The sequence below is a fragment of the Centroberyx gerrardi genome, chromosome 3, assembly GCF_048128805.1.
Source record: "Centroberyx gerrardi isolate f3 chromosome 3, fCenGer3.hap1.cur.20231027, whole genome shotgun sequence".
NCBI lineage: Eukaryota > Metazoa > Chordata > Actinopteri > Beryciformes > Berycidae > Centroberyx > Centroberyx gerrardi.
The window spans coordinates 18,614,636-18,630,056 of record NC_135999.1 but is presented as its reverse complement, the minus strand read 5'-3'; the positions used below and the strand labels follow the sequence as shown (position 1 = coordinate 18,630,056).

General features: G+C 40.3%; 1 protein-coding gene and 1 long non-coding RNA gene across 2 annotated transcripts; both read right to left on the bottom strand.

Annotated features, from left to right (window-relative positions):
- Positions 1–3,708: 3,708 nt before the first annotated feature.
- On the bottom strand, positions 3,709–4,959 carry LOC144538514 (uncharacterized). Its single transcript, XR_013504308.1, has 4 exons — positions 4,852–4,959; positions 4,586–4,684; positions 4,463–4,506; positions 3,709–4,262 (listed from the first exon to the last, which is right to left on the bottom strand). It is a non-coding gene; the product is annotated as an uncharacterized LOC144538514 (long non-coding RNA).
- A 4,951-nt stretch (positions 4,960–9,910) lies between these two features.
- LOC144542752 (polymeric immunoglobulin receptor-like) lies at positions 9,911–11,915 on the bottom strand. Its single transcript, XM_078289922.1, has 4 exons — positions 11,879–11,915; positions 11,243–11,569; positions 10,116–10,433; positions 9,911–9,939 (listed from the first exon to the last, which is right to left on the bottom strand). The coding sequence occupies exons 1-4, from the start codon at positions 11,913–11,915 to the stop codon at positions 9,911–9,913; spliced, it is 711 nt and encodes a 236-aa protein (XP_078146048.1).
- Positions 11,916–15,421: the final 3,506 nt, after the last annotated feature.

The window sequence follows — 15,421 nt, the reverse complement described above, 5'->3', positions numbered from 1 at the left end:
TAAGCATTCTTCCTGTAGTCTCCAAGGTAGCAGAAAAATGGGTTGCAGAGCAGCTCATTAAGCATTTGAACAATAGTCCATACACTTTACACCCTATGCAGTTTGGCTTTAGGAAAAACCATTCCACTGAGACGGCCAACTGCTTTTTTCTAGAAAACATAAAGTCTAAGATGGATGCAGGTAGTGTTGTAGGAGCTGTTTTTCTTGATTTAAAAAAAGCCTTCGATACAGTAAACCATCAGGTTTTGATGGCCAAATTGTCTCATTTTAACCTTTCACTGAGCACTATGAAATGGATAGAATCATATATTGTATATAGAAAACAGTGTGTTAGAGAACACAACACCACATCTGCAACTTCTGATAATACTCTTGGTGTACCGCAAGGTTCGGTTCTGGGGCCTTTGTTGTTTAGTCTTTATATTAACGATCTGCCTAGTAATTGTCCATCTAATGTGACTTGCCAGATGTATGCAGATGATACAGTTGTGTATGTGCATGCTAAAAAACATCAAGCTGCACAAGAACTATCAGCTGCTATGATTAATTTTTCTAACTGGCTGCGACGTTCTCATTTACATCTCAATGTGTCGAAAACTGTTTGTATGTTTTTTTCTAAAAAGGCAAGTACAGATATAGACCCTGATGTGTTTGTACTTGGAACAAAGCTGGAAGTGGTACATGAGTTCAAATATTTAGGAATCATTATCGATTCACAGCTCTGCTTTAAACAACAAGTGAAAAAAACTGTAAATAGAATACAATTTAATTTGTCTAACTTTAGATACATTAGAAATAACTTAACTATTGATTCATCCAAATTATATTTTAACGCAATGATTATCTCACATATGACATACTGTATAACAAGTTGGGCACTGGCATGTAAGTCCACACTAAAGCCTGTTGAAACTGTTTACAAACAAGCTCTAAAAATTCTAAAAGCTCAATGCGTACCATCATTGTAACATCTTGAAGAAATATGATTTGCTGAGCTGGGAAAACATAATAAAATATGCAGATTCTATTTTGGTGTATAAAATCCTCCATGGTCTAGCCCCACCTCCTCTAAAGGAGTTTATAAAGAGAAACCCAAACAGGACAAGTAGAGCAGGCTCCAGAGGTGACTGTCTAGTTCCATTTAGAAAAAGTGTGTTTGGTCAGTCAGTTTATTCATATCGAGCTTCGCAGACCTGCAACACGATACCAAGTGTCATAAGGGATTTGCCAACCCTTAGTTCATTTACCAAACATTTAAAAAAAATGGTTACTGGATAATCAAAACTGCTCCCATAATCTATCATAAAAAACCTCTGGATGTGTTGTCTGTATGTTATGTTTATGGCTTGTTTATTGTGTAGAGTGAGTTTTAGGTACTCTGTGCTGTTTCTTGTACTGTGAATTAATTTGAATGGTTATGATGATTTTATTATTTTTTACTGTGACATCAACCTGCCAAGGGACAACAGATGAAAATTAGCCTGGTGGCTAAATCTGGCATATTTACATTTGATTTTAAATGTTCATTAATATGCACTGTCCCTATTTAAAATAAATAAATCTTAAATCTTAAATCGTATTACTTTTCTGAATTTACTTAAATTGATGTGGCTAAAACTTAAATTGAATTGACTTGATGTGATTTACTCTCATGTCTTATTGTACTATTTTATTGCTGTATGAACTATGTGTGTGTGAGTGTGTGTGTGTGTGTCTGTGTATGTGTATGTGTGTGCGTCCTAACAGCCTAAAGTGTGAATGAATGGAGAGCTCTAGCGTAAGGTGGTTGTTGCTAAATGTTAATGTTTGATACAACAGACACAGTGTGTCCAGGACAAATTTCCTTCGGGACAATAAGGTTTATCTTAAATTATCTTCTTTTAACTTAACTTATCTTATCTTATCTTATCTTATCTTAGGTAATGCTTTGCCCACCAGGTGGCAGCTCTGTTGCATGTCTATGAGGAGAGTTGGTCCAGCTTGCACTGCTGGATTTAGTTGACATAACTAGCACCAGCACAATCAGTAGCATACAAATGTAATCAATAGTCCACCTACTGTTGTTTTGCCTCAAATTCTTTTGATCAGAATTGTCTAGTAGGAAATAAAATCTAAATATATACAAATAGCATTGGTGATGACCAGTTCAGTTTCCTTTCTTTTGAGGTTTTTGACATACGCTAACTGTGACAAGGACGGAGGTTTTTCTGAGGTTTTGACTGAGGCTTTATCAACACATTCCCAGCAGTCTTTTCCTTCAATCGGGCAAAATCCAGAGCTTTCACATATAACCCACTAATCTGTTACAAACCCACATGCTGTACACATTTGTTTTTCTTTGTTTTCTGTCTTTATGGCGTAACAGACAGGGTTTATACTACCACATAGATTGTGAAGTTTTTCTATCTTAAAGTAAATATAGGCCTACCTTTACCCACAAATCTTAGCCTTACTGTAAATCTGACCACAGCCATTTGTAGGAAGTAACAGTAAACGACTGAAAGGAGTCTTCAGCTCTGCCAGAGATTCTTCTATTTGGAATACAGTAGCTTCACATGTTTGGTACTGTATCAGAACTGTAAAAAATTGCATTTGACTAACTGAGTTTGACAAATAACAGGGGTTTGTGGAAAGGCCTGTTTGGACTGAGGTCAGTCCCAGGTTAGAGGTGGAAACCCCATCACAAAGCTCATGGCAACTTACCTAATGATATTGTTTACATTTTACAAATACACATTAAACTATTAACACATTTACAAAACAATTTCCAATAGATAGTCAGAGAAACTAAGACATCAGCCCTTTTAGAGAACATCATTAAAAACTTGTCTGAGTATCCAATAAACTTGTTAGATTACAAGAAACATTTTAAATCAAAGTCAACATTTAACCCCTGAGGTGACAAGGTGTAAGTGTTCTCTCCTAGAAAGTAAATTACCAACATTACCTTCTCTTGGTGGGAGAAAAACATTTTCAATATCAATGTATCTTAAAGTAGAGATAGGATGATTAGATTCTACAAAATGTACTGCCACAGGATAATTCCTATATTCTTACACCTGATGTGCTTTGTGTTCTGTAATGTGGGTTTTTAGCTCTCTGCTCATCTTGCCCACATCTTATTTGCCATAAGTCATATTTGTGTGGCATGTCATCACACATTTTGTAGGTCTGAGGCTGATGAGGGTTGGTCTGAGGGTATGGGGCTCCGTTCTGGGTTTCTCCAGTTGTAGATGTTGCCATCACTTGCACCTATTTTGTCCTGGCTGAATTTCTTAATTTTGATCTCTTTCATTTCTCTGGAGAGCTTGTCCTGCATGTCTTGATTGGCCTTCAGGAGGTCATTAAATTTGTCTTCATTTCTGATTGCTAGGCGTAGGGTCTGTGTTTTCTCCTCAACAGAAACTACCACTAAATGAATCTCCACTGAATATAATGAATCACCCTAGACATTACACAGCTGCTGCTACATATGCATTCTGCCACTCATATACCTGGTGTTCACCATATGCTCTACCTGCCTCTTCTGAATTCTGATTAACAGCCCACACATCCACCTCACCGTTCATTTCTCACTTATAATGGGAACTGATGGCCAATGAAAATACAGTATGCTGATAACTTCTTCATACCCCCGTCTTAAGAAGTGCCAAAAGCAATGCTGTTGTTATGATTAAATGCCAACTATGCTTTGTAACCATAGGGTTTACAATATTTATTTATTCATGTTTGCAATAGTTAAATATAACCTGTTCAGTTACATTTTAGCTGAGAGGGTTATCCAGATCAACTCACAAAGCATTACAGGACTGTGAATGTTTAACATGAGGAGATCCACTGGAAGCCCAGAGCAAAATCAATAAATATGTTTTAAAATACAAAACATACCTGATAAAAATAAAAAGCATCTGTAGAAATTATTACAAAGTTCAGGCATTTTATAAATAGACAAAGGGAAAGTTGGTTAGAAATTACCCAAAGATCACAATGGCACAGGAAAGTATGTTGGTTAGCAACAGTAATAATTAAAAAATACAAACAATTCAAACTTGAGCTCTGGGCACAGTTCTGCATACTTTTCAATTTCTATCTGCTTTGTTGCAATTGATGACAATTTAATTACAGTAGATCTCTTCCACCGCAGCAAAGTTTTGGTAGTCAGACTCCTGTTGGTCTTCTGCATCATCATACTGGTGCAAGGTGCTCTGCTGTTTGGAGGAGCCCAGCTTTGCGCGCGCCACAACTTCTTGATTTTCATAGATCTCAACAGAAGAATCAACAAAAACAACCAGAGATGAGAGGGCACAGTGAAGAGAAGGTGTTGGTATATATTAGAGGTCCCATTTATACATCTGTCAAACTACTGACTAGTAACTCAACCATTGTATTTAGAATAACCTAGAACTTAGAAACTATGGTTTGTTTTTTTTATATATCAGCCTCAACCCATCACTTCTCCTACCTCATCAGTCTTTCTTGTGTTTCTGTTCACGTTGACTCCAGCACCTGGAACAACACAGGTTTACAACACAGCACAACAGATAGCATCATAATGTATGTGTGTGTGTGTGTGTGTAAAACATACCTTGCACTTTGTAACATTTCCATCTGTAAACCATGACTAGGGCAAGCGCCACCATCAGCACTACAGCTACGCTTGCAGGCACAATGAAAACCACAGAATCTGGAAATAGATACACAACAGAATAATAAAAATAAGACTGCAAAACATACAATCCAAGAAAGCCTACATAAGTCTCACATATCAGTTATCACACCATTGGGGTTAGCGTTTTCCTTCCACATTAATGGTTAATACACACACACAGACACAGACACACACATATGTACTTTTGATAGGTGTCCCAGAGATGTGTGTTGTCCGTGAAGAGACGGGCTCCACAGCAGGGGTCACAGTGGGGGAAATGTTCAGCTGAGGAGAGACTGTTGGGGAACAGGTTTCTTAGGCTACTCAATGAATCTGGTCATTCTTTGTCCATATAATAAATAAACTGGTTGATTTTCAGTTCACAAACGAACAGCAACAATAAAAACACCCCCAGGCCCATATTTATACAGTGGGGATCATATCTGGATATCACTTACAGGAAGCTGTATTTTCACTACCACATGCTTGACTGTAGCTCTCTTCAGAATCTTACCCACTGACAGCTGAATCTTGGTGTAGTCAGCAACTCTCCACACCCTGTCTGAACCACACCAGTACGTCCCAGAATCCTCTGCTCTCAACTCAGTGATGGTGACCAAGAAAAAGCTGGACCTGACATCGTCTTGCAGTGTGAGCCTGGAGTCAGTGTGTGTCTTCTTGCCTGCCCTGGCTTGGCTCGTCACTATATGGTCACAGCTATAGCGGCGGTCCCCCTTACAGAGGAACTTAACGTTGTTCCTGTGTTGTGGTGGATAGGGGCACTGCATAGTGACCGGATGTCCCTCGTTGCCGGTCACATTGTTTGACTTCACACAGCACCACACTATCAACAGCTATGGGCAGGGGTGGGCTCAGCCCACCCAAACGTGCGTCTTGCCCACCCAATCAAAAGTTGAGAAAACATTTTTTTTTGTTCAGCCAATGGAAAAATAGCACAGAAAATACCAGTACCATTTCTAACTTCTGATTGGGTGGGCAGCCTACAGCCCGCCGCCAAAGTTGCCCACTGTCCACCCCCCCTTCTCGTCGTGTTCAGGCACAAACACACAGAGCTCTGAAGCAGACCCGTCCGCTGCAGTGTGGCCGTATTCACACCAAATCAGGCGTTGCGGCACTTCCCGCAGGGTTGTGCGGGGATGTGGGCATGACATTTGACATGTGTTGCCAAAGCACAATTACGATTATGAAAGACAATGTTAAGGAATGAAATTAAATTAGTTAATAGAATAAAATGAATTTGTTAGAATTTTTGCCAAGGGAAACAGGAGACTGATGTTGTAGATAGATAGATAGATGGATGAATGGATGGATGGATGGATGGATAGATAGATAGATAGATAGATAGATAGATAGATAGATAGATAGATAGATAGATAGATAGATAGATAGAGCGCATCCAATGAAAACAAATGTTATGGAGTTGATTATGTTAAAATATGGATGAAGGAATTTTTTTATTTTAGGGTAAGTCAATCTGCTTTCAAAGTTGTTTTCTTTGTCACTTTTCAGTTTGAGTTTGAATAAGACTACCTTCTATTTTTGTAAATATTGGCTATGGTGAGAAGTCTCACTGGATTAAGTTTTAATTTTATTTGAGAACTAAGCTCATCCAATGAAAAGAAATGTTATGGAGTTGATTATGTTAAAATCTGGATGAAGGATTTTTTTATTTTAGGGTAAATCAATCTGCCCTCCACTGACTCAAATCATAGGGTAGCAGCAAACTTAGAAATGCTGCTTCACTACCTCCCAATTTCCCTGCTTCAAATTGTTCTTTATAAATTAGAATAGAATAAAATAGAATAGAATACTACTTTATTAATCCCCATGTGGAAATTCATCTTCTGCATTTAACCCATCCAAACACCCCATACACAAACACACAGCCATAAGCTGGAGAGGCCTGAGGGTACGATGGCAGGAGCTTGCATCTGATCTTGACTCTGACAACCCTCCGGTTGCCAGCTGTCATTTTGCCAGATTTTTGTGCCATCTGGCCAGGGATTCGAACCGGCAACCTTCGGACTGCTAGTCTGCTTCTCTATCCTCTGGGCTACCTACCGCCCAAGTTGCCCGCCTATTATTTCTACCAGCCCACCCTAATATAGCAGGCTAAAACCGGCCCTGACTATCAATGTCAAACAGAAGGAGGTTTGAGCAAAATTACTGCAGAATGTTACAGAAATATCACAGCACATTGAAGATACTCTGGGTGTGCATTTCACATATATCTTATAGTAAGTCATCCCTTCAATCAAATAATATTCTTAGCTATCACATGATGCGAGATAAGTATACAATCAAAAGCTTTGTCAACCTTAGACAGATTTTCTGCAGGCTTGAACTGGTCTTTCTCAACTAGTATTCTGCAGAAAACTATGCTTTCATTAAGCTCATCACCATGCTGTGAAACAGTTAATGGCTCCTTAAAGCCCCTATGTGTAGGATTTGAAAATTGTTTAATTTGGGGACTCCTAGTGGTAGTGCCAAAAAACAACACTGTTGCAAACGTCTTTGCAACCTCTTAGCGGCGTTTGTGATACCCTGCTCCATATACAGCTAGAATATGTAAACAAAATACTGCTGCAGATAACAGCTCAAGCATTAGTTCCTATATTATTCCTATTCACAGCATTGTACTATGAAGTAGTTTGCAATTGTGACAATTCGAGTTAACAGATGTTTTGGGGATTGCTGTCATGAACATAGCCTATCCAACATTCACTATTCTGCACGAGCTGCAGCCAAGGGCGTAGAATTGGGTAGGGACGGTAGGGACGTGTCCCTACCAATATCAAGCGACTCTGAAATGTCCCTAGCAATTATTTTGATTGACAATAAACGTTGTTTTGTCCGTCAGCGTCTAGTCAGTGTTAACAGATCGCGTTCTCTACTATGAGTCCCGCTGCAGTGGTGTAGTGCATTGGTGTCCCGCGTCAGCATAGCAACGGACGCTGTAACGAAACTTTAGTATAACAGCTGTTTTAGAATGTCATTGCGTCACCCGGACCATTTTGGCAGCCCGGATAAAAATTGGCGTGACACCGCCTCCCTAACCCCCCCAAAAAATCGCTGATTGGCTTTGTCATTTCTTGCTAACGTATGAAATGCTGTGGGTTGTGTACAAGAAGAGCCAAAGCTCCGCCTACCGGCGAGCATGCAAGCAAGTGAAGACTCCATCCTATTTTATATTAGTAACAGTTGTGTTTAGCCATTACAGTTAGTTTATTTAAGTACTGCATTGCGTGCGTCAGTGACGAGTGACGACCGTAAGTAGCCTACATACTATCCATGTGTTTAGTACTTTCATAGACGTATTCATACTTGTTTTCCTTATTATTCCTGGTTAGTAGAAACTACCACAAGCTAGCTAGCATGATGGATGATAGCTAACAACTTGCCTAGCCATATTACGGTGTCAGTTTAAGGAGACAGATCTAGATGTCTTGCAGAAGCTGGAGGAAACTCTCCTGACTGGAGAAGTGGATGACATTGTTGATCAGTACCCAGAACTGAACAGGGAGACTCTAAAAGTCCAACTAGCCATGTTCCGGTCCAAAAACACTTTCAAATCTAGTGCTGAAGTGGCTAATATCATGAGAGGAATGGCAGTTGAAGTGAGAGGCCTGTTTGATCAATTTGAAACCCTTGTTAGGCTGCTTTTAGTCATCCCAGTCTCATCAGCTGAGGCTGAAAGAAGTTTCAGTGCATTGAGGAGATTGAAAACGTGGCTCAGAACAACAATGTCACAAGTGAGATTGAACAATGCTGCTGTGTGCCACATTGATAACATTGATGTAAAACAAATATGCCAACAGTTCATCTCTGTTAATGACAGCCGTAGGCATGTGTTTGGCTCCTTCAAATAGGAGCAAGGCATTGGACACTCAGCTGTTTGTATGTAGGGTTTGGATATAGTTTACAATATCTTATTATTATTATTATTATTATTATTTTTAATGTAAATACATGTTTACAGATCATTGGTTTGAATAGGCAACAGTACAGTACCTGCCTTAAAACAAAATGTGCTCTTCAAAGTCCCATTCAGCTGGCAAATTTGAGTAAAGGATTCATTAATGCGCTACACCCCTGTGTCTGTGTGTCTGTTAATGAGTGTGTTGGCTACCACAACTATCTATAAATGAAGGCTCTAGATGACATGAAATGGCGGTCAGAAGTCTATCATAAATGCAAAACGCCTCAGCTTCCAGTGGGGGTTACATCCCCTCCGGACCTCCCCCATTTGTCTTCCCTACCAATGTCAAAATCAAACCTACGCCCTTGGCTGCAGCTAATGGAAAACTTTACCGCTAACAAACTAGACTGAACACAAATCAAGTAACGCAATCGGAGTTGTATTATGTAAATGTGGCGATTACGGCCGATCAAGATGGCAGAAGGCAGGACACATGAAACGGCACAGGATGTCAGAACCAGACGGCAAAGGCGGACTAAACGACGCGATTACAACCCGCACACACACTAGACAGAAGGAACGCCATGGTCTGCTCACTAATGTAACTTTCTTTCCCTTCTGTACCCCCACTCTCTGTCGGCAGCCGGCTATGTACCGACAAGTGAAGCTAATTTGCTAGGCTAGGTTGCATAGCTTAGTAGCTGTACAGGTAGCTGACTACATAAATAAACTAACGTTACGCCATTACACATAACCGCAGATATAAACCACACGGGTCCTAAAAATAGTTAAAAGCTTCGGTAACACAATTTGAGACCCTTATTGGTATTTCACTTAAATGTGTAGGAGAAAGAAATCCAGCTCTCTTAAACCCCTGGCACTCTCTGACGAGTGAACGCCCGGCCGCGGTTAACTCCGGTTGGTCTGACGCCGTGATTTGTCACGCTCCTTCGTAGCTCTTTTAGCCTCTTATAGAGCTAGTGCTGGACGCCGACGGGTCCGTGTGGCTCCCAGGGTTTGGTGACCCGAGTCTAGTGTTGCGGGGGGCCGGCAAATGGGTACTTCAAGCCGATCGATCTGTGGGGCTCCCGGGAGCTCCGGGTCTCGCACTCCCCTCCCTCTCCATTTTAGCTCTTTTAGCCTCCTCTGTTATAGGTTTTTTGTTTTGTTTTGTTGCAGAGGGTCCAGCAGTCAGAGTCCTGTCTTCCATGTTACCACTATCTGTCATATTGATTAGCTTCACACCGTTCAATCTAACAAACTAGTCTGCATTCAAACTGCGTCTGTTTTTTTCCTGGTTTGGTTTGACTTTCTGCCGTAAGTCAGTACGTCACTTCGCGCCAGTTCGTACCTGCGGACACAGAGATTGAACAGCAACACATAGACTAAAACAATTTTCTCTGCGCCGGTCTCACTTTTATGGTATCAAAATTGATTGGAGGATCATATAATCTGATACAAATTCTACACGTAAGGGCTTTAAGTAATACAGTAACCCTGACTTTTGGTAGAACTGTGACCTCTCACCTTTGACTTCCAGCTTAGTAACAGAGAAGACATCCAAGCTGTTGTCACGGACACCACACAGGTACAACCCAGAATCCTCCTGGGTCAAACTGTCAATGGTCACCGTGAAGTTGCTTGACACCTTGTCATCATGGAGATTGAATCGTCCATTTTGGTTGTGGTCCGAAGTGATTACTGCCTGCTGCAGACATGTGGAGGGCTGGCTTCCTCTGCAGAAGTACTTGAGGTTGTGCTGGTACTTAGAGTGGTAAGGACAACTGATGGACATGGAGTCTTCCACATAACCCTGGACTGTGGTGACGTTATCACAGCACCTGTCTGCCAACGAAACAATTAACATCAGAGACTGTCGCAAGCACAGACACCAGGATGGAAATAACCATTAGAAGGAAAAACTAGGCAAGATAGCCAAAACAAACAAAAAAAAAAGTCAAATTTAATTGTGTATAAATGGGTTTCATTTTTTAATGTCCCTTGGCTCCATTCCCAAGGTTTCAAGTCAAAATTTTGACATTGAAATAATCAAATATTTTTGACAACAGTATGAAAGTGGCAATAGCACTGAGAGAAGAACTTTTGAACTTTAGAAATAATAATAATAATAAACTTTACGCAATTAAGATACAAAATACAATAGTAAAAACAAACACACAATAGAATATAATACAATAATAATTTGGACTCTGTGGACACATTAATATTTCTACCAGTTTGCACGGTTATTGTGCGTTTCCAGTTGCTGATGGTGTTCTCCTGTTTATAGTTACTAGAACGCAAGTTTTGAAGTTAAGTTTATTTTTTTTATTTTTTTTTTACATATTGATGGTTAGATTGATTGATCATTCAAGTAATTATAATGATTGATAATTCAAAACAATCTTTCAACTTAACAAATGGTTGAATTTAGGCAGCTATAACAATGGCATAAATAATCACAACAACACTTTCAGCAGAAAGCAGTGCAGAATGTGTTTCAATAAGTTGGGTACCTGACTCTTTTCTAGGTTATACAGTTTTTTATATACTGAATTTGAAAAATGCAACTGATACCAATATGGTTTTCGTTCAGTGCCCACCTCTCCTAAGAACTGCTCCCACAAACAAAACAGAGTTAAAATTTTTCTTACCTATGACAACCTTCAGTTTTACTTCAGTGTAGAGATCTTTGCCAGTCCTTGTCACCCCACACCAGTATTTCCCAGCATCTGTAAGTCTAAGGCCAGAGATGGTCACTGTGAAGATTTTCTTCTCTTTGTTGTCATAAATGGAGTATCTGTCCCTCTTAGCTCCTCCAGTCTCAACAAGAACTTCATCGGAGCCACAGCTTTCTTTGCACAGGTACTTCTGGTAAGACTCATATCCATTTTTATAGGGGCAGAAAACTTCCACTTCTCTCCCCTGGTATCCAGCCACATGTATCAAGTCTGCTGCATCAGTGGAATATCTCAGAACAACTGCAAGGAGAAGACAAGAAGAAATCAAAAAGGTTTTCATCAAACATCATTTTTAGTCTTTTTAATTTTGATTTACAAGGCTTCTTCTTATCAGTTTGACACTGCACATTTGATACTCAGTGAGGGGGCAAGATTTGCAAATCTTTGTTTTTCTATGATGTATTTTTTTTTTCTAGACATTCATGCTAGCTGTGTTAACGCTGTGTAATGAAATTGCCCATAATAAAGAGTTACAAAGATAAGACAATAGAGCGCTTTTAATTACATAAAAAAGATAATGTTCAGATAATGTTCATCTAAAGAACTTACTGCAGAGGATGAACAGTGGGTTTTGTCGGCTCCACATCATGTGCTGCAAGGTAGCATGGAAACTACCGTAGATGTGGTTGCAAGTCCAAGTTCCTCAAACTGAAGTTCATTCTGCTGGGGGTGTCTGGGCATACACTGTGTGTGTGTGTGTGTGTGTGTGTGTGTGTGTAGGTGTGTGTGTGAAACCATTAACTAGGTGCTTCTTCTTTTGCACCTCCCACCTGAAATAGAAAGTGTTTTTTACACACACAGATAGAAATCACACATTTGCACCCTATGTATATTAATACGCCATGCAAATATTGATACCTTTCAGATCTACACTCAGATCAACAACTTGCATATGTATTATCAACCTAAAAACTTCACCCTACATTCATTATTCAGATGGAAGGTTGGTTGCCCTGATTTGGGAAGACTGGGCCACTCCAGTATGGCTGAAGTGTTTACAGGATTGCATTTTGGAATAGTAAGAGTAAGAGTAAGTGAGAGTAAATGAGTTCTATAAATGGACTATGAAACTACATGGCTGCAATTAGATGATTTACCGGCTGATTTACCTCACTGAAAATTATCGGAATTATGTATTGGGTGTAAGAAACTCTCCTTCATCTGAAGTAGTGATGGGATTTGTCCCAGTGAGAGTTTAGCTCATCCAGAATAAAAACGGTATTTTGATGGATTGGATTATTAGACTGCATGTAAACATAATGTTAAACAGCATGAGTCAGGGGAAATTGAGTCTTGAGGAGGAGCTCTTGTCATAAGGGCCACGGCATTTTATACAGCCACTCATTTTGAGGAAATGGAAAAGGAAAGAATTGCCTAATGTAGACATATGGCATAGTATTCGGGGCAGGATCAATATTGAGGATGTACATAAAATTACTCTACTTCATTGTTGTTGGTGAAATTGTACCCCATAAAACCCCATTACCTCAAATGCTATCATCATATCCACATTACTGCCACTAAGGGGCACTCTTTCCATCCTAATGTCTAGTTTAGTGCCTCGACAAGAAGCCTGATGGCAGCAGCATTTGTTTGGTGGGGTTAATATTCATCTTTCACACCTTGAATTCCTAAAATCAAGTTTGTGTGATCGGCTAACCCAAACCTCTACCACTAGACCAACAGCATGATCTAAGAGAGATTTATTCAAACAGGACTTGGCTGTCATACTCATTAGCAGGCAATAGTTCCAAACTAACTTTGCTACAGCTAAGGTGGTAACAACTATTTGACCACATCAAGATGAACAAGTGTTGAGACGCTGGCTGCCATCCTGCAGGCGTTGCTGTCATATACCACAAAGGCAGTCAAGATGCATGCATGTGACCTCACTGCCTGGAGTTGCTAATATATAGGTGAAGGGATATTTGTAAGCATGCTGCATATTATGAGTAATGTCAGTACTAAGGTAAGAGTGATCTGTCTTTATTTCGATTACAAGTTGTTTTTGTTGGCATTTCAGTCTATATGTCTGAAGTTTATTGAGTGCATCAATCTCTATGAAGACAGCTTCACCAAATTATTTATATTCTGGATCCCCAGCAGAACATAGAAAACCCTAAAATCAATACCTTGGAATTATAAGGTTCTATCTGACTTTTGTTGTTGTGGTCAAAACTGAGTTAATCACATAAACCTATGAATCTGTGAATGCCTATTAACATCTGTGTGGTGTTATTTTTTGAAAAGAATGATTTCTGAGTCTGTAATTTAAAAACACAAAATCTAAAATAAAAGGCCCCATCTCCATTTATCTCAATGGATGCAGAAAACTCTGAAGCGTTCGATATCTATCCTCAAGGCGGATAGAACCTTATAATTCTAAGCTCACAAAATGTTGTACCACCCTTTAAAATCTACTCGCCCCACCCTGGCCACCGCATTAAAAAAATACAAGTGGGTGGGCATGTACATGTGCATGCGTGTGTCTGTGTGCATGTGTGTGTGTGTGTGTTTTCCCTGAGCTCAGCCATTCCCTCGCCTCCAGCTGACTGCTCAGCTGTGCTCCTCACATACTGCAGCACAAACTGTTTCCACATCTTACAGACTCACACTGAAAGGTTAACCTTAAGGCCCCTGTGTAGAGGGATAAGCGTGTCCCAAATTAGCGAGGATGCCAAGGGGAGCTGGGCTGTTGCCAGGGTGGGTTGCCAAGGGGTGTTGGGTATTGCTAGGGTGGTTGGGTTTCTGCTGTGTGGCCTGTTTGCATGTTGGCGGTGTGCAGGACGCGTGTGTTGTGGTCTTCTCAAACTACAGCCCAAGACAAACACACACACACACACACACACACACACACACACACACACACACACACACACACAGAATGATGGGTTGTGTGTTTGTGAAGGGGGGGACTGTTATATATAGGCAACCCTCTCAAGTCCTTAGGGCCTATCTTAAACCTCTAAGCTATGTGTTACTTTCTTTCTCACCATCTCTTTCTTACTCACTCAATTCAATTTCATTCAATTCAAGAGGCTTTATTGGCATAAGAAAATCATTTTTACATTGCCAAAGCAAGAATGGCAAACAGTAGTACATCTCAGCTTAGTTTAACACACAAACAAGCGAGCGTGTGCTTTCATCTGTCTTATATGAGTCTGATTTAAAGTGTGTGCAGGTGCTTGCAAATGTGTTTTCAGCCCACTCTACTGGGAAGTAAATAGAGGCATTACTGCACACTTGAGAAAACAACACAGCTGGTGGCTTTCCTAAGGCCAGTATCATACACCCACATGCTCAAAATGTATTTTACACACACTGGTGCTTGTCAGAAATAAAGAATCGCACTCTAAACTGCAGCAAACATGTGGTTTGTCTCTGCAGTTGGAGGTCGATGAGTGTGTGTGTTTATGTGTGTGTGTGTGTGTGTGTGGGAGGGGACATTCCATCCATTCTTGCTCTTCCTGAGGAAAGAGGGAAAGCGTCACGCACACACAACTGCTGACAGCCCCAGGGAGACAGAGGTACACAGACACCCCTCTAAGGTCAGCCACACATCCGCCTCTCCTTTCAACTTAACATCCATCAAACTATAATAGTCTCATCCATCCATCCATCCATCCATCCATCCATCCATCCATCCATCCATCCATCCTCTCAGGTGAAAAAGCCTCTTGTTTATCTGACGGTGCGCACGTTTGAATTATGATGAGATAACTAAACATATAAGGAAAAATACACAGAAATGATTGTATCTGAAGTTGTATATGCTGTATAATCAAATGTCTCGATAAACCAAGCGATTCTACATGTTGGTGTGAGTTGCGTACGCCTGTGTGCTCATCGATTAGTAAGTGTGATATTTTATTTGGGAGGAGTGAATTTTGGACTGTGAACATATAAGGTTGTTCCTCCTGGTCTATACTGTGTAGAAGAGGGCTTGTTTTTAAATGGGATGGGATCAGTATGGTGTGAGAGCATAAATCTGCATACACACACACACACACACACACACACACACACACACACACACACACACACACATTCATATACTCACACAATGCTTTTTAAAAACCCAGTGGGAACATT

Coding starts and splice junctions, on each gene's coding strand:
- LOC144542752 (XM_078289922.1), bottom strand. CDS start 11,915: ATGTGGAGCCGACAAAACCCACTGTTCATCCTCTGCA. Junction 10,434..11,242: donor AAAACTGAAGGTTGTCATAG/GTAAGAAAAATT, acceptor TTTCGTTGGCAG/ACAGGTGCTGTGATAACGTC. Junction 9,940..10,115: donor TACTAAGCTGGAAGTCAAAG/GTGAGAGGTCAC, acceptor CTGTGTCCGCAG/GTACGAACTGGCGCGAAGTG.